This window comes from Lagenorhynchus albirostris, chromosome 14 (genome assembly GCF_949774975.1).
Source record: "Lagenorhynchus albirostris chromosome 14, mLagAlb1.1, whole genome shotgun sequence".
Classification (NCBI taxonomy): Eukaryota; Metazoa; Chordata; class Mammalia; order Artiodactyla; family Delphinidae; genus Lagenorhynchus; species Lagenorhynchus albirostris.
This window is the reverse complement of record NC_083108.1, coordinates 42,384,985-42,405,910: the sequence shown is the minus strand read 5'-3', so window position 1 is coordinate 42,405,910 and position 20,926 is coordinate 42,384,985. Positions and strand designations below refer to the sequence as shown.

The 20,926-nt window shown below is 37.0% G+C and overlaps 1 protein-coding gene across 1 annotated transcript in view; it reads left to right on the top strand.

The window, feature by feature from the left end:
* Positions 1-4,453: 4,453 nt before the first annotated feature.
* Positions 4,454-20,926, top strand: part of DSG1 (desmoglein 1) — a 39,807-nt gene continuing 23,334 nt past the window's right edge. The window contains exons 1-5 of the mRNA XM_060121451.1: positions 4,454-4,650; positions 14,080-14,115; positions 14,380-14,511; positions 15,667-15,822; positions 17,430-17,574. Coding sequence (XP_059977434.1) covers positions 4,603-4,650; positions 14,080-14,115; positions 14,380-14,511; positions 15,667-15,822; positions 17,430-17,574 — 517 coding nt within the window. The 5' untranslated portion in view covers positions 4,454-4,602. The remainder of the gene's footprint in view (positions 4,651-14,079; positions 14,116-14,379; positions 14,512-15,666; positions 15,823-17,429; positions 17,575-20,926) is intronic.

Sequence of the window (20,926 nt, the reverse complement as noted above, 5' to 3'; positions counted from 1 at the left end):
AATGTTCTCAAATACCCCCAAAGTTATTTCTATAGGTGTTTTGTTCAAGTCAGGTTAGTACTAATAAAAGTTATAATAATTCCCCAACAGTCTATATTTAAAATTTCCCAAAGAGCCCCAAAGTTATTTCTTTCTCTTTTTTTTAACATCTTTATTGGAGTATAATTGCTTTACAATGGTGTGTTAGTTTCTGCTTTATAACAAAGTGAATCAGCTATACATATACATATATCCCCATATCTCTTCCCTCTTTTGTCTCCCTCCCTCCCACCCTCCCTATCCCACCCCTCTAGGTGGTCACAAAACACCGAGCTGATCTCCCTGTGCTATGTGGCTTCTTCCCACTAGCTATCTATTTTACATTTGGTAGTGTATATATGTATATGCCACTCTCTCACTTCACCCCAGCTTACCCTTGCCCCTCCCCACATCCTCAAGTCCATTCTCTGCGTTTGCGTCTTTATTCCTATCCTGCCCCTAGGTTCTTCAGAACTTTTTTTTTTTTTTTTTAGATTCCATATGTGTGTGTTAGCATACAGTATTTGATTTTCTCTTTCTGACTTACTTCACTCTGTGTGACAGACTCTAGGTCCATCCACCTCACTATAAATAATTCAATTTCATTTCTTTTTATGGCTGAGTAATATTCCATTGTATATATGTACCACATCTTCTTTATCCATTCATCTGTTGATGGACACTTAGGTTGCTTCCATGTCCTGGCAATTGTAAATAGTGCTGCAATGAACATTGTGGTACATGTCTCTTTTTGAGTTATGGTTTTCTCAGGGTATATGCCCAGTAGTGGGATTGCTGGGTCATATGGTAGTTCTATTTTTAGTTCCCAAAGTTATTTCTGTAGCTGTTTTGTTCAAACCAGGAATCCCATTAAGTATCAGCCATTGCATTTGATTGTTATACACAAAGTCTCAGTTAATCTAAAGCAGCCTCCATCCCCCAGACTTTTTTGTGACTCATTGAGGAATAGTCTGACTTTAAACAATGTAAGCAAGACCTAGAATCAAGGGACTTCCCTGGTGGCACAGTGGTTAAGAATCTACCTGCCAGTGCAGGGGACGTGGGTTCGAGCCCTGGTCCAGGAAGATCCCACATACTGCGGAGCAACTAAGCCCGTGCGCCACAATTACTGAGCCTGTGCTCTAGAGCCCACGAGCCACAACTACTGAGTCCACATGCCACAACTACTGAAGCCCGCGCGCCTACAGCCCGCGCTCAGCAAAAAGAGAAGCCACCGCAATGAGAAGCCCACACACCGCAAAGAAGAGTAGCCCCTGCTCACCACAAGAGAAAGCCCACGTGCAGCAACAAAGACCAAACACAGCCAAAATAAAAATAAACAAAATAAATAAATTTATTTTTAAAAAAAGACCTGGAATCAATACATCTCATAGGAACATTAATATAGAGGGAAATACAAACGTTTCTGTTCCTATTATCCTTAACATTTATCTCAATTCTCCACTTTTAACATTTAAAAAAAATCTTTCACTTATTTTTTAAACAATTTCTAGAGCTGATTAAGGTAATTTAGATACATATACGACACCAGAGGCTCACATATAACATAAAAACATATTCCAAAGTTTTTCTCTGGAATATATGAGTCCATGCTATGGGTGCTGTGTAAATGAAGGGAGATAGAATAGTCACTTTAATAAGGCTTAAGAAATTCTAGATCAGTAGAATCCATCACCTCCTGTGAAAGATGCTGATTATTTTGTCTTTCAAGAGGGTATTACAGTATCCCAAGCTGTGAAAAAACTATAGAAATGTAGACACTTGGGTTGACATTCTAGGGTGTGCTGTGCCTTGTGAGAGAGCAAAATTATCTCCCAGAAGAATTTTGATCCTTGTGAGAAAATCTGTCAGCTTACCAGAAAACACCAGAAAAAAAAAAAACAAACAGAAAAATCACCCCAAATTTCATAAAATTCCCATAAAGTGAGAACTGTTGGTATGTAAGTGGAGGTGCACATAATGAACATTGTTCATAGTAGAAATAGGGTACAGTGAGACCAGAGAGAAGAAGCAACCTTATACAGCACTTATGCCACAGTGGGGTGTGAGGTTACAGAAAAGGGGCCTGGAAGAAATACCTGAGAAAACATGACCATAGAAATGAGAGAGGTGTGTGCTGTTGCCTACCTATGTTTTAAAGTTTGGCATTAAGCAATAGGATCAGCAAGGAATCAAAAATAAGGGACTTGGCAACTGAGATAACAGAAATGCATAAAGGAAAAGGAATCAAATGTGCTGACTGGAAAAGTAGAAGGCTAGAGTTCCCACAACTGAGCAAAAGAATAGGGTAGATTTAATTAGAAGGAGCTGACTTTATAAAGAACAGGAATTAAGGCTTAGAATAAGATGGAAGATAATAAAAGCAGTGATGCTCTAACCTCTCTGCACTGGGCAATATGGTAACCACTGGCCACATGTGGCTATTTAAATTTAACTTAAAAATTCAGTTCCTTAGTCCTATTAGTTACATTTCCAATGTTCAATAGCCACATATGGTTAGTGGCTACCATAGTGGATGCACAGATAGAGAATGTTTCCACATTTCAGGAAGTTGTCTATTGAACGATACTGTTCTAAGGACATTAAGATGAGTAGGAAAGAAAAAGGCAGAGAAAGAGATGAAGGAGGAGGGATGGTGGTTCATAAACTCCCTTCCCCATTTCTTGCTTAATGTCACTAGTTCTCATGTGACAATTAACATAGCCACTGTTCTGCAGCATCGGAGTTCTGCCACACCTCCTCTCCAGAAAGCTGCTGGAGACTTTGCTGCCTTAGGATGCTCTAGTTGGTTGGTACCGTGGAACAAGGCCTTGAGTTAGGGGTGGAGTCAGAAATGGGTGTGGGGAAGAGTCATTCCATGGATGAAGAGGCCCTGTGTACATCTTAGCACCACGCCCAGAATTCAAGGTGGATAAAACATTCACTGGCCGGTGGAAAGCTTGCAGGAGCAAGTCCTTTCGCCTCCAGTGCCCAGTGAGTCTTCAGTCATTCATGGTCAGACGGTCCTACTACTAATACATTACTCAGACTAAGTCATAGGTCGATACTTATGTTCTATCTTACTTGATGAATAAGAAATTTGGCCTGATCATCTCCTTTTATTTTATTAATTCACATCAATCAATCCCTATCATAAGCATTCTTATGCACTTCAAGTAAATACAGGGAGCCTACCTCCTTCCCTCTAAACTCCATGATGAATAGCATGAAATTTCAAGTCAGTGTGGAGGAACCTTCTTTGCCACATACCTGCAGTGAAATGACAGCATTCTAGAGAACCTCTGACCCTCAGAGATATCCTTCCTTTCTGGGACAATTTTTAACACCTTTTGACCATAATCAACATCTTATCAGATAGATCTCTTTTTCCAGACTGCCATTTCAATCTCCATAGACTTCCTGCCACTCACAATATTTATATGAGACATTGCCAGGTGAACAGGAGGTTACCCCCAGAACACTTCCAAAGGCTTCCCTGTGAGAGTCATTATTTATTTTCACAGACTTCAGGGCTGCATTCAGTTTCCTGTTTGCATGTGTGGGCAGCCTTTTCTCCAGTGTATTCCCTGTGCTCTAATTGGTTCACTATATAGATTCTTGGCTCTGGGCTCGGGAATCGTCATTGACTTTTAACCCACCTCACCTGAAGAACAGCTTTCTGTGTTTCCATTTTTAAAATTATCAACAGGACTTTAATTGGTGGATTTGATTGTTTACTTTTAAGCTGGTTTAGTGATATTTTAAATTTTGTTTTACTGCATTTGAAGAGGACAGAAACTTAAAGAGAGAAAAATAATTGGGGAAGGAAGATATTCATTTAGAGAGAACACAGAGACTTCCCTGGACTTAGGCTGGTCACTTAAAATGGATTGTGATTTATGCAAGGAACATTATAAGTATCACAGTTTTGCTTGTATGAACTAATGCTTTAAAAAATAATCCTCACTTTTACATTAGCAAATTTTCTGTCTCTTAAAAAATAGCTTAGAAAATGACTGTTTCCTAAAGACCACTGAAATGGAAAGTTTATAATGTTCTACTGTGATCTGAAGATCTGGCAAGGAGCATGGGACAGATAATCCTCTTTGAATAATATAAACTTCCAGACTCCACTTGCCTTTTTAGCATGGGAAGAAGCTAAACAACCTGTAAATAAAGCATAGGGTGAAAAGCCCCTATCAGTTGTACAACTCTCCACACTTCTGATCATTTTAAATGCCTACCACTGGAAACCTTCAATAAAGGAATGAATCTTCCATGCCTCACAAAGACCTGCCTTTCAGCTAGAAGAGGGTGTGTCCCCAAGCTTTTACCCGAGAGCAATGATGATCTTGTTAAGCGCTGCAATGAGACCAGCCCAAGTTTTTAGGGTGGGGATCTAGACAGGTTATACGCACATTCAGACCTGCTCCCAGAGAAGAAAGAAACACCTCAAAGCCTGCACATAAGAACATCTACTGAGAAATTATTTTAAGCAGACACCAGCTGAGTGGGGGGAGGAAAAAGAACAGAGAAGAACAAACAAAACTCCCTTGGTCTTGGATGTAAGAGAACCCAGCAGCAATGAACTGGCCCTTCTTCAGAACAGCTGCAGTGCTGTTCATTTTCCTGGTAAGTGGATCCTGTTAAAAACTTTCCATCATCATTTCACTGTAAACAAGTGAGGACTTTAAATGTTTTTTTATGTTACTTCCAACCTAAACCCGTTAAAGGTTTATGTTAATGATAAGGTGATTTTATGAATTAGATTTTTAAATAGTGTTTCTCTCCTTAATTGAAGACTCAAGATCATATTAACGCATCAGTGTTAACTCATCATATCACATCTCTGACATCGAAGTCATTGCTAAGTCATGCCAGGAAAACACTGAATTTGGGAAAGTCATATCACTACTTAATAGCATTTTGTTGTTCAAATTCTCTTTTGCAGGTAGGCTTTGAAAACCAATCTCACAGGTGTATCTTGATTTTTAACCTAGACATTTTCCCATACTTTTGGTATCTTTGCTAGTAGATTCACTCTAACTTTTAAAACATAAAATTAGGATCCATACAAATTAAAATCATAGCTGTTTGTGACTGGCTTCACCATCCAAACAATCTCAACGGTTCCATATGTGGTTGGGGGTCCATATCACTAATATCAGAAGCCCCACAGTGATAAACTATAACTTCATTTAAAACAACATTTTTTAATTTCAAAAAGAATGGCAGTACAGGAGATTTATAAATGACATAGTAGGTGAAGGAATGGCTATAATAAAGGAGTAAGTATAATTATTATGATACTGGTTCTTACTACTGGAAGGTCAGTAATGACTGTGACATAAAAGTTGTACATTTTATGATCAGAGAAATGTAACAGAATGCTTTATCATTGCCCCCCTACATGTTACTAGTCTTCTCTTTAGAGATAATTCTAAGGGAAACACCAGTGTGTTGCCTCAATTTCACTTATGTTGAAAAATTGAAAATCGTAGTCTTTATCACAATAAGGTTAATATAATCCAAAGAGATGAGTGTCAGGTAAATTGTCCTACATTTTGGCAAGATGTAGTGCTGTGGTGCATATGTGTCTCTACTTGCTTAATTTTTGAACTGGATTGTTGGGTTTCTATAATAACAAGTTAGATCTTTGATTCAACATATGCTGGTTAACTTGAATTCACTTTTAATTGAGAGGCCATAGCCAGTGAATTTAGTTATAAATGAGCATCAGTAAGCTGTAGCTGTAGTTCCAAACTGCCCTTCAAACATTAGCCTTATTCCATGGACGTGATCCTGAGGATGAGACGATATCATAATTTGGGACACAGCAGGGATTAATGAGCACCACAGAGTACATCATTTGAACATAGGAGTGCTTGTTAATTATGCAATAATAAAATACTTTTATTTTTAATTTCATATAAACTTGATCCAATTAAGGCCTATTACAGCGTCAGTTGATTAAAGTTTATTCAGATGCTTATATACTTTCATTGAATCTATAAGATGCCTTCTTTTACTATTTTTATGATTATTTCTAACTAATTACATCCTATAAAATTCCTTTAAACAGCCAATTGTAACTAGTCGTTCTTCAGTACAATATATCATTTTATCAGAATCATGTATCCTCATTGAACTTTCTTTGTAGAGAGATTTCTGGGCATTTGTACTTTATTTTCTTTCTTTTTAAAAAAATTATTTATTTATTTTTGGCTGCATTGGGTCTTTGTTGCTGCACGTGGGCTTTCTTTAGTTGCGGCGAGCAGGGGCTACTCTTCCTTGCCGCTTGTGGGCTTCTCATTGCGGTGGCTTCTCCTGCTGTGGAGCACGGACTCTAGGCATATGGGCTTCAGTAGCTGTGGCTCGCGGGCTCTTAGAGCGCAGGCTCAGTAGTTGTAGTGCACAGGGCTTAGTTGCTCCGCAGCATGTGGGATCTTCCCGGGCCAGGGCTCGAACCCGTGTCCCCTGCATTGGCAGGCGGATTCTTAACCACTGCACCACCAGGGAAGCCCTGTACTTTATTTTCTGAGTCTGGATAGTTTTTGTTTGTTTATATGTAGGTTTTTTGTTTGTTACCATATTTTGCTTTGGAATCAATCATAAGTTTCGCATACACCTTACGAAAATTATTTCTCAAAGAATTTATAAAGAATTGAGATGTTTCATTTCATGTTATCGTAACATTTTTTGTAAAACATTTCACTTTCTGAGGTTTAGAAAATCACAATTAATTTTTACTACTGATTTTACTACTGATTTTACTACCAGATGATTTGGATAAATGTCCTTTGGAGCTATCCAATATATTTTTGCTTTAAAATACTTTTTTTCTGAAAATTAACCATCACTATAGCAAACTCTTCCTCTTACTTTTCTGCTTGCCTTATTCTGAATGTTTGCTTTTACCAATTAAAAAAAAAGAAAGAAATCTATGTAAAGTCTTTATATTCTTCTCTGCTCAAAGTTGGTAAGTGAAAATCTACATTAGGGAGCATATTTGGACAATTTTGAAGACCTTTAAGACATTTAAGCTGGTAGTATCTTTAATGCAAACCCACTGAGAGCTGGGCAACCATGTATTTACAAGTATGTTGTGTAGTCTGCTCAATGTACCTTTAAGTTTTAGACCTTGTTCAAATTAATGGGTTAGATCAGGCAGAATAAAGCTGAAGAACCTGCTCTTATAGAGACCAAGATTGTCACAGGACTATTCCATTATTTAGACAAGTTGGCTGGACAGACAATAGTTTGCAGCTGTTATAACACTGCAAGCCAAATAAATGATGTTGATGCTACATTTATTTTTCTTTCTTTATCGTTTCCATGAGATTAGTGTGTGTGGCTGGCAGGGGGCTGATGGGTGGTTTGAATGAATTCTAGACCAGAAAACAATGTTACCTTTGCATCAAATATAAGAAATCTCTGTGAATGGCTGTAACAGTGGTATAAGATATGGCATGGTGACTGTGGGAAAGCAAAGTAGAACCAGTAGAATTTTTATAGTTCTATTGATTTCTAAAACTTACTTGTGACTTTATGTGGTCCCATCAGTCACCTCAAATCAATACAAATCTCAAGGTGTCTTTTTCTATAAAAGCCAACTTCTGCAGCTTACACTCAAAGAACAAATAAACCTATCTTATCTATTACCAGGATTGATCAGTTTTTCAGTTCATCTTACCAGCCTAGCTTCTCTTCTTTCCATGGTTAATACTTCCTTTAAAAAAAAACCCTTCTGACCACCTGATAAGCTAACTCCACAATTTGAACTTAGCTGAAATTATTAAGGATAAAGCAGGTGTTTTTAGAGTATTTCTCAGGACCAGGGCTAAAATACACAGAATGTAATATATACTTTATTACATAATTCATCAACTTAATGTGAACCAGTCATCTTAAATTTCCATAATTCTGTTCATTGATGCCTAAAGCAAGAGAAGGACTAACAAACTAGTACAGACCAAACAGAAGAGAAGCAAAAGAGAGGATTCTTTATGCTTTCTTGTGCACATATTACAGTGATACATATTATAGACATTAGAACTTCAGTAAAATATTTTTTTAAATTTTATTTATTTATTTATTTATTTTTGGCTGTGTTGGGTCTTCGTTTCTGTGCAAGGGCTTTCTCTAGTTGCGGCGAGCGGGGGCCACTCTTCATCGCGGTGCGCGGGCCTCTCACTACCGCAGCCTCTCTAGTTGCGGAGCACAGGCTCCAGACGCGCAGGCTCAGTAGTTGTGGCTCACGGGCCCAGTTGCTCCACGGCATGTGGGATCTTCCCAGACCAGGGCTCGAACCTGTGTCCCCTGCATTGGCAGGCAGATTCTCAACCACTGTGCCACCAGGGAAGCCCCAAGTAAAATATTTTATAGAAAATGGAAGCAGCATTTCAGTTCACCTGTTAAGTTTATAAATTGTATTTAAGCAAAATGATGATGCTCTTAAAAGCTTTGGAATTTCACAGCAGATTTAGGATCACCATGTTCTTTCACTTTTATGAAAATAGGGAGTACAAATTTGTCATCGTTTAATTGGTTTGAGTTGCCACAGAGTAAAACATTTTGCTGTGTCTGATTTAGGTAATAAAAAACCTAAAGAACTAGGAAATGCTAACTGGATAAATCTGAAGGCATGGCCCCTAAAGGACAAGATTTACCTACTTAACAAGGCTCTGTCTATACCCAGAGCACTTAATTTCTGATAACTCTTTTCTCCACTACACATTCTTCAAGGACACTGTTGCTGAGGTTCCCTGTGTCCTAACAGGCATTGCCTAACACAGAAGCAGGGTGCATGCTCACTACTGCAGTTAGACTCACTATGCTTCCCTCAGTGAGGGAACACCCTTACAGAACACTGGGTCATGTCACCCTTGCTGGCTATGCTTGGCATGCAAGGTCCTTTAATGGACTTAGGCAAGTCAAAGTGGTTTAAATGCCACTGGCTGCTCATCCATACTCTCAGTTGGTCTATGAGCACAGGGCACAACCTTGTCTAATGAAAAACCACATCTTCAGAAATTAATGGCTGTCTGCTGCTCATAAAACGACTTGACTGTAAGTTATTGGAGGGCAGGTTCTGTTCTGATTCACATTGGTATCCTTCACAGTGTCTTGCACCAGTGCAAGGTTGCTCAGTAGATGTCTAATTCACAAAGTAGAGGCATCAAAAGGGAATTTGGGGATAGTTTATCTTTTTCTCCCCCCACACACTCCAAAAAATCATCAGGGCATTAAACATGAAAATAATCACGCTGAATTTCCCTAACATGTATTTTTACGATGCACTATTACATTTACATTTAATCTAAGGCTTACCATAATAGTTTTAGGGCTTAAGCCCTTTCAAAGTCTTAATCCAGTCTTGGGTCCACACCCAAGTATGGATATACATTTGATACGTATTTGTCAAATAAATAAATAAACCAATAAACAAATATGAGGAATGAGCTATCAAGGTGTTGTCAACTCCAGACTGATAGCTATTGTCCAAGTAATACAAAGGAAAGACAAAACAGGAGGTTTTTTTAAAAGAAGCAAATTATTATATTTTAACTTTATCTCAGATTCATCCTTGTGATGTATATAACAGTTAAACACATCAGAATTTGATGCTTAAAAAACTGTCAAGAGACTGTGGAAGACTACCTTACAATTATTAAATGCAAGAGGTTTTCCTTATAAAAATCACTTACTACTTTCAAGACCATTTTTATTATATGCAAAGAAATGTAAACCTCAATATCAAAAGAAATAACTAAAAATGAGTATAGAGAGTCATTGAAATTAGCATGCAATTTTGTGTCTTGTGGCTTTTTAAAAAAGTACGTGGATTGGCTCCTAAAATAATGATTCAGGGAGGACTCATTGAGGATGCGCTGTAAGTGAATTATGCACTGCTTTCTTAGAATGTCTTAATTGGAAAGGGCTTTAGTCTCATATACAGTTGAGGAAACTGAGGCACCGAATGGCTAAGCGACTCACCACAACACCCATAGGCAGAGGTCAAGAGAGTTGAGATGTACTCAGCTTGACAACGCTGTCTTCATCTCTAAGTGATTCTCTGTCACAGTCTCCACAGAACATATTCCCAACTCATTTCAGAATCGAAACTAGTCCCCTAATTGCCCCCAAATAACCTTATCTTTGTTCTAGGGACAAGGTCTAGATCATTCAGGATAGTGTCCTTCAATTTCTCTCTCCAATCAAGTGATTTTCATCTCCATCCTCCTCTCTTCCCTACTCTCTGTCTTCAAAGTCCTTTCTTTCTGCCTATTCCCTCCCATTCTCCCCATCATGACATCTCCAAGGACTTTCATTCTGAACCTCTCCGCTTTCAAATCAAAATTTCTTTCTCTCCTCTTTCTCCTCCTTCAAAAACCCATCTCCCTCTCCCAAAATATTTCCTTGGACACTACGTCTAATTCTACCATCACATATTTTTGTTGGGTTTTTTTTAATCACCAAACTTCTTAGAAAAGTGACTATCTTTATGCCCTCAGGAATTCCCTGACTGTCCAGTGGCTAGGACTCCATGATTCCACTGCAGGGGGCACGGGTTCGATCCCTAGTCAGGGAACTAAGATCCCACATGCCTCGCAGCACAGGCAAAAGAAAATAAAATGGTTTATGTCCTTTTCCCCTCCATCTTATTCCCCAGTTTCTTTCAGTCAGAAAGGGCCTGTTCCATCCAACTGAAAGCATCTAGTTCAAGGTCACAGAAAATCTCAGATTTCCTCAGGATTCACTCTGCTCAACTATTTCATATCTGATACAGTTCACACCCATCTGTCTTTCACTTTTCCCTTCCTTTGACATCCTTGACATCCAATGATATTTTCTTCCTATTTTTTTTCAGCCACTTCTTCTTTTTTCTCTTTTTGTTTCTCATTTCTTGTCATTGTTCCCAGTTATATAAATGTAGGGAATCCCCTAGTTCCATTCTCACCCACAGGCTGTTTCTTTGCTGTATTCTTGAGGGATTTCAAATTCTCCCATGATTTCAACTAACCTACCTGCGAAGATATTCCTCCATATATCAGTCTTGGACCACCATTGATTGTTCATGGTGCCAAGTCATATTTCAAACTGCTAAGCATCTTTGCCCAGGCCTTTCTCTAGCATCTCAAACTTGATGTGTTCTAACCAGCTAAATTCTGCTATGGCCTTGCTCCTGATCTGCCTATTTAAAACTGCCACCACCTGAGTTTCTTCCCTCTCTTGACTCCCACATCCCATTGGTTCTCAAGCCCTGTCAATTTCAACCATGCAGTATCTCCCCCTTGATCTTGCCCTGTCTGTTCCCATGGCCACTGCTCCTGTTCAACTTCTCATCTCTGGCCTGATTTCATGCAAAACACTCAGCTGCTGGTGGCCTGTAATCACTGACTCTTCCCACCACTCCCACCAATTGTTGGCAGAGTAATCTTTTAAACCCACAATTTTATCATGCCTTTACTGTGATCAAAAAACTTCCATATTTTCCTACTGCACACAGGGATTTGATGTCAGAATTGAAAAGGTAACTGTATATAATTTAGTCTACCCCCACCATTTCACAAATGAGAAAACTAAAGCTCAGAGAATCGAGGAAGTACACTGAGAGTTTTCTGACTCTACCAAGTCCTCCTTTTATCTCATGGTTTTGCCTTTGAAAGTCCAAGAGTGACTTTGTTTCAGAGTTTTTTCTGGACTCAGAGCAAATCACAATAAAGTTATGTCAACAAAACACATTTTTAAGCAGACGCGGCAGTTTTTTAATTACTAATCCAGTTGAGAGCCTGACACTGTGGTGAAACCTGTTTGGTCTTCTGCCTAAGTTGCTACTCATGGGAAAAAGAATGACCCAGCTCCATAAAGTTGCAAGGTTTCTTAGTCATCTGGCATAGTTCTCCAAAACAAACAGCAGGCACTGACACTTCAGTGTGGTAACGGAAGTACAAGACAGGTAACAGATGCATACACAACTCCGTAGCTATGAAGAAATGGCTTCCAAACAGACAAATTAGATACACCCACACCCCAGTCGTCCCACTCCTACAAACAAGAGCAAAAAGTGTTCAAGAGTTCAGAGGTAGCAAGAAATACACATTTGCATTAACATCACTTCAATTCTGTGCCCAAGAAGGACTCTACAATAACATTTCAGTTACTTGTCCAAAGTAACTTGGATGATTTGGGCCATTTATTTTTCTACCCCCTCCCCTACCCCATAGTATTACTATTATTGTTGTTGTTATTATTTTATATAAGCCTTCCTAATTCACAAGGGTATTATGAGATTAGATTAAAATCAGAATTATTTTGAATTCTCAAAGTTGTAATAATGTCAATTCTTTGTAGTATATTTTACTTAGTAATTTACTTGGAATGGGCTCTTATACTTTATTGTAAAACCCACACCTCAAGAACAAATTTAGGCTGAATTGTTCTGGATTGTATTTAGCCCTAAATTAATATCCAAACCTCAATTTCTTCATCTGTAAAATGGAGACAATTATAGTATTGACCACATGTACTAATGAAGATTGAATGCACGGATTTCTCTAAACACATTGCCTAGTACTTAGTTATCATTCAGTGAACTGTAATGGTGATTAATGGTAATGATTAACATTAAATAGATACCAGGAGTGTATAATTCCTATAATAAAAACATTATCTCTTTACACGCTCATATTAACCATAAACACATATTTTCCTGAATTATCAATTATGGCAATTTTTAAAAATATGTACTTGGAGACTAAAATTTTATTTTTCTTTAATGGTGAAATTGAAACTAACGGTAAAAAGTAATTTACTATATTTTGAAATTACTATTATTCGTATTTTTTAAAATGCAAACTATAATTTCTTTTATCAACAGTCCAGATAAAATCTAACTGTGATAACAGTTTTCATAATTAGCAATTCTGAAAAAAAAACAGATAAAGTTCAAAACTTCTTATTTAGGGAAAAATAAAAGCTAAGAATTTACACTATCTTTAATGATTCTAAATTAAATTTAATAAATATAGACAAACCCTTCAAATCCACACCTAATTTTTAGATAGATATTTTACAAAGTCCTAAGCATATTGATATATTAGACTTAATATATAAGTGTGTGTGTTTTTAGAAATGCCTTTGTTTCTAGAGAAAAATAATTTAAATTATATGTATGATTTTCACTAGAAATCATATGTAAAGATCAAGGCCAGAGTTGAAACTAGGCAGAGCTCTGTTTGACTAGCTCACTTGTTTGACCGGGAAATTGTTTAATGCAGGAGAAAAGACTAATGAAAGTTGCTTATACAGCAATTTGTCCCTACAGTCTTGTAATTAATTTATTTTCATTGCTATGGAAGGATGCATTTATATCATCTGTTTTGTTTAGTGCCAACAATAAAATATCAAATATGAACTCATTTTTACACAAAGAAAATTGTTTTTATTTTAGAACTTTTTATTCTCATATTTCAAAGCAAATTAAAGATTTATCACCTTAAGATTTTCAAGAATACTAGAAAATCTTCCATCTAGAATTGGACAGTGAAAAAGCAAATATTCCAAAGCTTTCCTGATATTTTCTCCTTTATATCCTTTCTTTACTCCAAATTTTGTTTTCTGTTTCCATCCTTGGCTAGTCAGATCCCAAAACTATCATCAAATATTTTAGTATCATAACATGCTGTTGAATCACTAAATAGCATCCGAGTATCTCCAGCTCTTCAGGCACAAGATTTACTAAGAGGTCCTGAGTTCCCAACTCTCATTCTCCCTGGGTTCTAGCTTCAAATGTCCTAGCTCATATGATTACAAGTATCTGCATAGGCTAAGAATGAAAAAGAGATTAACAATAAAAGTAATGAAAAGAAGAGTAAAATTGAAAGGTAAAAACCAAACATAAAGGAATCCTTAGCATAGTCATCAGAACTTGAGAGATAAAACTAGATTCACCTGCTAATGACTCACAAGACTATTGCTTAATTTTTTTTAAGCAGTGAGATAGCATGAATTACAAAGCATTCAGTTAAAAATTAATTATGGTTATCTTATTTTTTATAGGTGGTGCTGGAAGTTAACAGTGAATTTCAAATCCAGGTAACATATAGCAAATTAATTTTTTCCAAATTAAAAATAAGAAAAATGGTTTGGGAGAAGCAACATATTTTCCAAAGACAATTCATCCTTATAAGTAAAGTTAATGTGATGCTAAAATTAATAGATTATCAAAATTACCAATTTTCCCAATGAAACATCCTCTCTTTCTGACATTATAATTACCCCATCCTCCAAAAGCTCCAGTGGAATGTGAATTATGAATAAAAGTTAATAGATACTATTACTTTATCCTGCCCACCCAAGGTCAGAGATTATAACAGTAAAAATGGCACCATCAAGTGGCGTTCCATCAGGAGGCAAAAACGTGAGTGGATCAAGTTCGCTGCAGCCTGCCGTGAAGGTGAGGACAACTCAAAGAGGAACCCAATCGCCAAAGTAAGTATCAACCCCAAAGCATAAAATCGAAAATCAGAATGGATGGAGTTAAATTTTCAAAAGAACCTATCTTTTAAATATTTTATGAACACATCTCACTGAGAAATTATGATACAGAACAAAACTATAGCCATTCAGATTATGAAAATTGAAGCCATTAAAAGTATAAATTAAGAAATTTAGGCACTCGGGTAAACAGTTAAACATTGACTCACCACACTGGTGAAATTAATATACATGATCATATGTCACCCCAAACTCTAGATGAAAAAAATATAGTGATTTATACAATGAATTTAATGCTCAGCACATTCACAGGAACTATTTCAATGTGTGCTACTTCTGCCTCCTAATTTCTTAGAATTGAATTCCTACTTTTGGCTTTGTTATGGACATTCACAATGTATCCTGTTTCATATGCTCTTTTCCTTTTATTTTCCCTTTTCTTCCTTTTGCACACACGTGCTCACACGCATGTGCGCACACACACACACACGGAAACATATCCCCACACACAGATTCACACATACAAACATATATACACAAATTTACACAGAGATTTCCCCATAAGATTGCTTACAGTCATACAATTTTTTATTTCCAAGAGAGCCCTGGTTTCACATCCTCGTCATTTTCAAAATTAAAATCTTCTACACAGTCAGATAAGTCTTGTCGCCTACATAAATCTACTTTAAACTTTCTTCTAAAACTTTACATTAAAAATTTTTTTAATCAAAAAATCAAAGTTATGTAATAATATTGGTAAACTCCTTAAGACTGCAAGGAGCTCTCTACTCTAGCCTCAACGTTAGCACAGAGACTAAAAATAATACGATCCATTGTAAATGTTGAATGAATGAATGCATGAAAGATGACTGCATAGATTTAGATTTATTAGGGTGATATTTTACTTTTTTCTAATTTGATAGAAACAGAAATTGAATTTCTTTTATTACGTGGTCATTTACCATTGAAAATATAAAGCTGTTATTATTCCTCTTATCTAGGAAAATAATTCTCTATTTCCAGCATTTCTCAAAAGATAACAGATACTCACATTCAACAATTCTCAAGATAGTTGAGAATTGCACTCTTGACATAGCACTCTTGATTTGCTCCCTGTAATGTATGTTTTCACCTGTGCTCTTTCTGCAGATTCACTCAGATTGTGCTGCAAACCAGCAAGTTACATACCGCATCTCCGGAGTAGGAATTGATCAACCACCTTACGGAATCTTTGTTATTAATCAAAAAACTGGTGAAATTAATATAACATCCATAGTTGATCGAGAGGTCACCCCTTTTTTCATCGTAAGTGGGTGAATATGTATGTTCAGGCCTATATTATTTTTGGACTATCTTAAGCTCAGATCATACTTGATTTGATTTCAAGAGTCTCAATATTAGGCATTTTTGGTTGTCCCTTATTTCATGAGCATCTTATGACCCAAAAGAAACAAAAGATTAAGAGAGAAAGGAGTGTTTGCTTAAGTGCCTTAGCAAAAATGCTAACCTCTGGTCAGTCCCCGGTGTCAAGCTAAAGTGTTTGTTTGGAATGGCAAGCACCTAACTTCTTTTACTTTAATTCAGTTGAGAATATCGGTTCCTCCTAACTCCAGTGCCAAATGATGATTCTGGAGCTCCTGATGGAGTCTTTCCTGAGTGAACATACTTTATGATAAAATCACATTGCTCAATGTGAACTTGAACTCAGGATGTGCCTTGGAGATACTTTAATTCACCCTTAACGAATCTCACTCTATTCTTTACAGTTGCTGTGACAAAACTTCAAACCCTCCGCCTCATTTCCACTTTATGAAGCTGACATGTGACCAACTTCATTAAAAAGTCTGAGGCCCTTCATCACAAACTCCCACAATTAATTCTCTCTCCTCCAGTTCAGAAATGTTCTGAATTAAATCCAAAAATGGGATCGATTTTCTTCTTTCTCTCAGCTGCTTATCCCAAAAGCTATCTATTTTCCCATAATTACCTGTCCAAGAACCTTAATCAATCAACTTTGTTTTTTCATCTTTCTTCTGCTTGCTCCATTGGCTGCTAATCCATTTCCATCTATCATTAGGGTCAACACTTGTTAATACTTGAAAAATAAAACTAAAGACATTTTTAAAACTTTCTTTGATCTTGTAACCTCTTCTATTCAAACCCCATAATTTTCCAAAATGCCTCCAAATAGTAATCTATGCTTGCAGGCTTTCACTCATACTGCTTTTCCGTATGCCTCAAACTACTTTAATTCCTTAGTCTTCTGTTCCAAGTCTGTATTCCTGCCTTGTCTCCCACAATGTTTCCCTGAAAACTCTAAATCAACATGCCAGCCTATTAGCTTTTCCTGATGCACAATGCATTTTATATGAAGTATATCACATAGGCAAAATAGTATACATTACACTTACATACACCAAATAATAATATAAACACCCACATAGCCACACCTATCCCATGAATGCTATATTTCTCTGAAGCCCCCGTGTGACTCTCCTTTGTCACATTCTCAAGTCCCATAACCCCTATTCCTAATTCCAACAACCAGTTTTCACCATTCCGTTTCCTTCCTCACGTAAATCCCTTTGCTTGAAACACCCTGCCAATTCCCTGCTCCACCTGTTGTAATTTTCTTGGAAGATCTCTCAATCATTACATCCTCCTATGAAGTCACAGTAATTTTGTTCTTCCTTCGTGTAACTTATCATGTTACCTTTTCTCAAATGGGATTTTGAGTTAGTGTTTGCCTCCCCTTATTGATTATAAGTACTACTTGTATCTACCTTCAAGTAGGAAATAATATGTCTTACTGTTCTTTTAGTTTCCCACAATGCCTAGCATAATGCTCAGAGAAAGCAAGAACTTAATAAATACGTGTTGCACCATGTAATTATTCCTCTTTTCTCTCCTAGATCTATTGTCGGGCTGTGGATTCACTGGGTCAAGATTTAGAGAGAGTTCTCGAGCTCAGAGTCAGGGTTTTGGATATAAATGACAACCCTCCGGTATTTTCTATGTCTACGTTTCTAGGACAAATAGAAGAAAATTCTAATGCCAGTAAGTAGTCTACTTTATTAAGTAAACAAGACTATTTTAGCTTCCAGATCATTCTTAACAGCCAGACAACTAGAGGCTAAACTCTGTCAAGGTACTACATCATGAATGTAAAAGATAAGGGTGGAAAAGCATGTAGAACAGGAAGGCATGAGGAAATCTCCATAATGGCTTTACCCTCAACTGTGGAAGCAGCTCCAACTGTCATACACAAGGAGCAACTCTAAAGTAATAGGAAGCATTTTCTCACACACCAGCTCTGTAGTAGATTCCTAAGGAAAAAATCCAAAAGTACTTTGCACAATGGTGACAGAGGCACTGGGAGAATTTAGCCTCCCAACCTGACTACTTTGAAGGGGAATCTCATCCATTTCTATTTATACTGCCTTTTTTTTTTTTTTTAATTTTAACGACTCTAAAGTCACTCATAGAAATCACTTCCAGACTAGCTATTTGGTAGCCATAATCTTAAAGAGCTTTTCTTTGACAACAAATAAATGCAAAACAAGCATTGTTGCCCCTTCTTATATATGATTTAATAAATATGGGTTTTGTTTGTTTTTACTCAAGTCACTGATAGTATGTATTGGAAATGTATTACAAACCTAATCCTCTTTGGTCCTCCATGTACAATATATTTAAAGCTGACCATCTCAAGGAATGATAGTACAGGGGCACCAGAAAATCTAGAAACTAGAACCAGTATTTACACAAGGGCTTTAAAATTCTAAACGTGCAATTGCTTCCTTATGGATTACTGTAAAAGGAAATATTTTAACTGCCAAATATTCAGTCACTTGGGTGGGATAGTATATTAACTGCTTAGTGTACCATTGAAGATTGTCCTAGATATATTTAAAAAAACAGCAGAGATAATGTCTCATTTGAATTCAAAACTTCAACATACCATAGTTACTTTTAACTGTTAAGTGGTATAACTTCTTGTAAGTTCATATAATTCTTACATTTTAATTCTATTCGTTAAAATACTATACCTACAGTTTAAACTTTAAAAAATGCTGCTACAAGAATGATAAACCATTAGCCAGACTCATCAAGAAAAAAAGGGAGAAGACTCAAATCATCAGAATTAGAAATGAAAAGGGAGAAGTAACAACTGACACTGCAGAAATACAAAGGATCATGAGAGATTACTACAAGCAACTATAGGCCAATAAAACGGACAACCTGGAAGAAATGGACAAATCTTTAGAAAAGCACAACCTTCCGAGACTGAACCAGGAAGAAATAGAAAATATGAACAGTCCAATCACAAGCACTGAAATTGAAACTGTGATTAAAAATCTTCCAGGGCTTCCCTGGTGGCGCAGTGGTTGAGAGTCTGCCTGCCGATGCAGGGGACAAGGGTTTGTGCCCCAGTCCGGGAAGATCCCACATGCCGTGGAGTGGCTGGGCCCGTGAGCCATGGCCGCTGAGCCTGTGCATCCGGAGCCTGTGCATCCGGAGCCTGTTCTCCGCAACGGGAGAGGCCACAACAGTGAGAGGCCCGCGTACCGCAAAAAAAAAAAAAAAAAAAAAAAAAAACTTCCAACAAACAAAAACCCAGGACCAGATGGCTTCAGAGGCGAATTCTATCAAACATTTAGAGAAGAGCTAACACCTATCCTTCTCAAACTCTTCCAAAATATAGCAGAGAGAGGAACACTCCCAAACTCATTCTATGAGGCCACCATCACCGTGATACCAAAACCAGACAAAGATGTCACAAAGAAAGAAAACTACAGGCCAATATCACTGATGAACATAGATGCAAAAATCCTCAGCAAAATAACGAGCAAACAGAATCCAACAATACATTAAAAGGATCATACACCGTGATCAAGTGGGATTTGTCCCAGTGATGCAAGGATTTTTCAATATCCGCAAATCAATCAGTGTGATACACCATATTAACAAATTGAAAGAGAAAAACAATATGATCATCTCAATAGATGCAGAGAAAGCTTTTGACAAAATTCAACACCCATTTATGATAAAAGCTCTCTAGAAAGTAGGCATAGAGGGAACCTACCTCAACATAATTAAGGCCATATATGACAAACCCATAGTCAGCATCGTTCTCAATGGTGAAAAACTGAAACCATTTCCCCTAAGATCAGGAACAAGACAAGGTTGCCCAATCTCACCACAGTTATTCAACATAGTTTTGGAAGTTTTAGCCACAGCAATCAGAGAAGAAAAAGAAATAAAAGGAATCCAAATCGGAAAAGAAGTAAAACTGTTACTGTTTGCAGATGACATGATACTATACATAGAGAATCCTAAAGATGCTACCAGAAAACTACTAGAGCTAATCAATGAATTTGGTAAAGTAGCAGGATACAAAATTAATGCACAGAAATCTCTTGCATTCCTATACACTAACAATGGAAGATCAGAAAGAGAAATTAAGGAAACAATCCCATTTACCATTTCAACAAAAAGAATAAAATACCTAGGAATAAACTTACCTAAGGAGGCAAAAGACCTGTATTCAGAAAACTATAAAACAGTGATGAAAGAAATCAAAGATAAAATAAACAGATGGAGCGATATACCATGCTTCTGGATTGGAAGAATCACTATTGTGAAAATGACTATACAACCCAAAGCAATCTACAGATTCAATGCAATCCCTATCAAACTACCAATGGCATTTTTCACAGAACTAGAACAAAAAATTGCACAGTTTGTATGCAAACACAAAAGACCCCGAATAGCCAAAACAATCTTGAAAGAGAATACTGGAGCTGGAGGAATCAAGCTCCCAGACTTCAGACTATACTACGAAGCTATAGTAATCAAGACAGTATGGTACTGGCACAAAAACAGAAATATAGATCAATGGAACAGGATAGAAAACCCAGAGATAATCCCACACACATATGATCACCTTATCTTTGATAAAGGAGGCAAGGATATGCAATGGAGAAAAGACAGCCTCTTCAATAAATGGTGCTGGGAAAACTGGACAGCTACATGGAAAAGAATGAAATTAGAGCACTCCATTACACCATACACAATAATAAACTCGAAATGGATTAAAGACCTAAATGTAAATCCAGACACTATAATACTCTTAGAGGAAAACATAGGCAGAATACTCTATGACATAAATCACCGCAAGATCCTTTTTGACCCACCTCCTAGAGAAATGGAAATAAAAACAAAAATAAACAAATGGGACCTAATGAAACTTCAAAGCTTTTGCACAGCAAAGGAAACCATAAACAAGACAAAAAGACAACCCTCAGAATGGGAGAAAATATTTGCAAATGAAGCAACTGATAAAGGGTTAATCTCCAAAATATACAAGCAGCTCATGCAGCTCAATATCAAAAAAACAAACAACCTA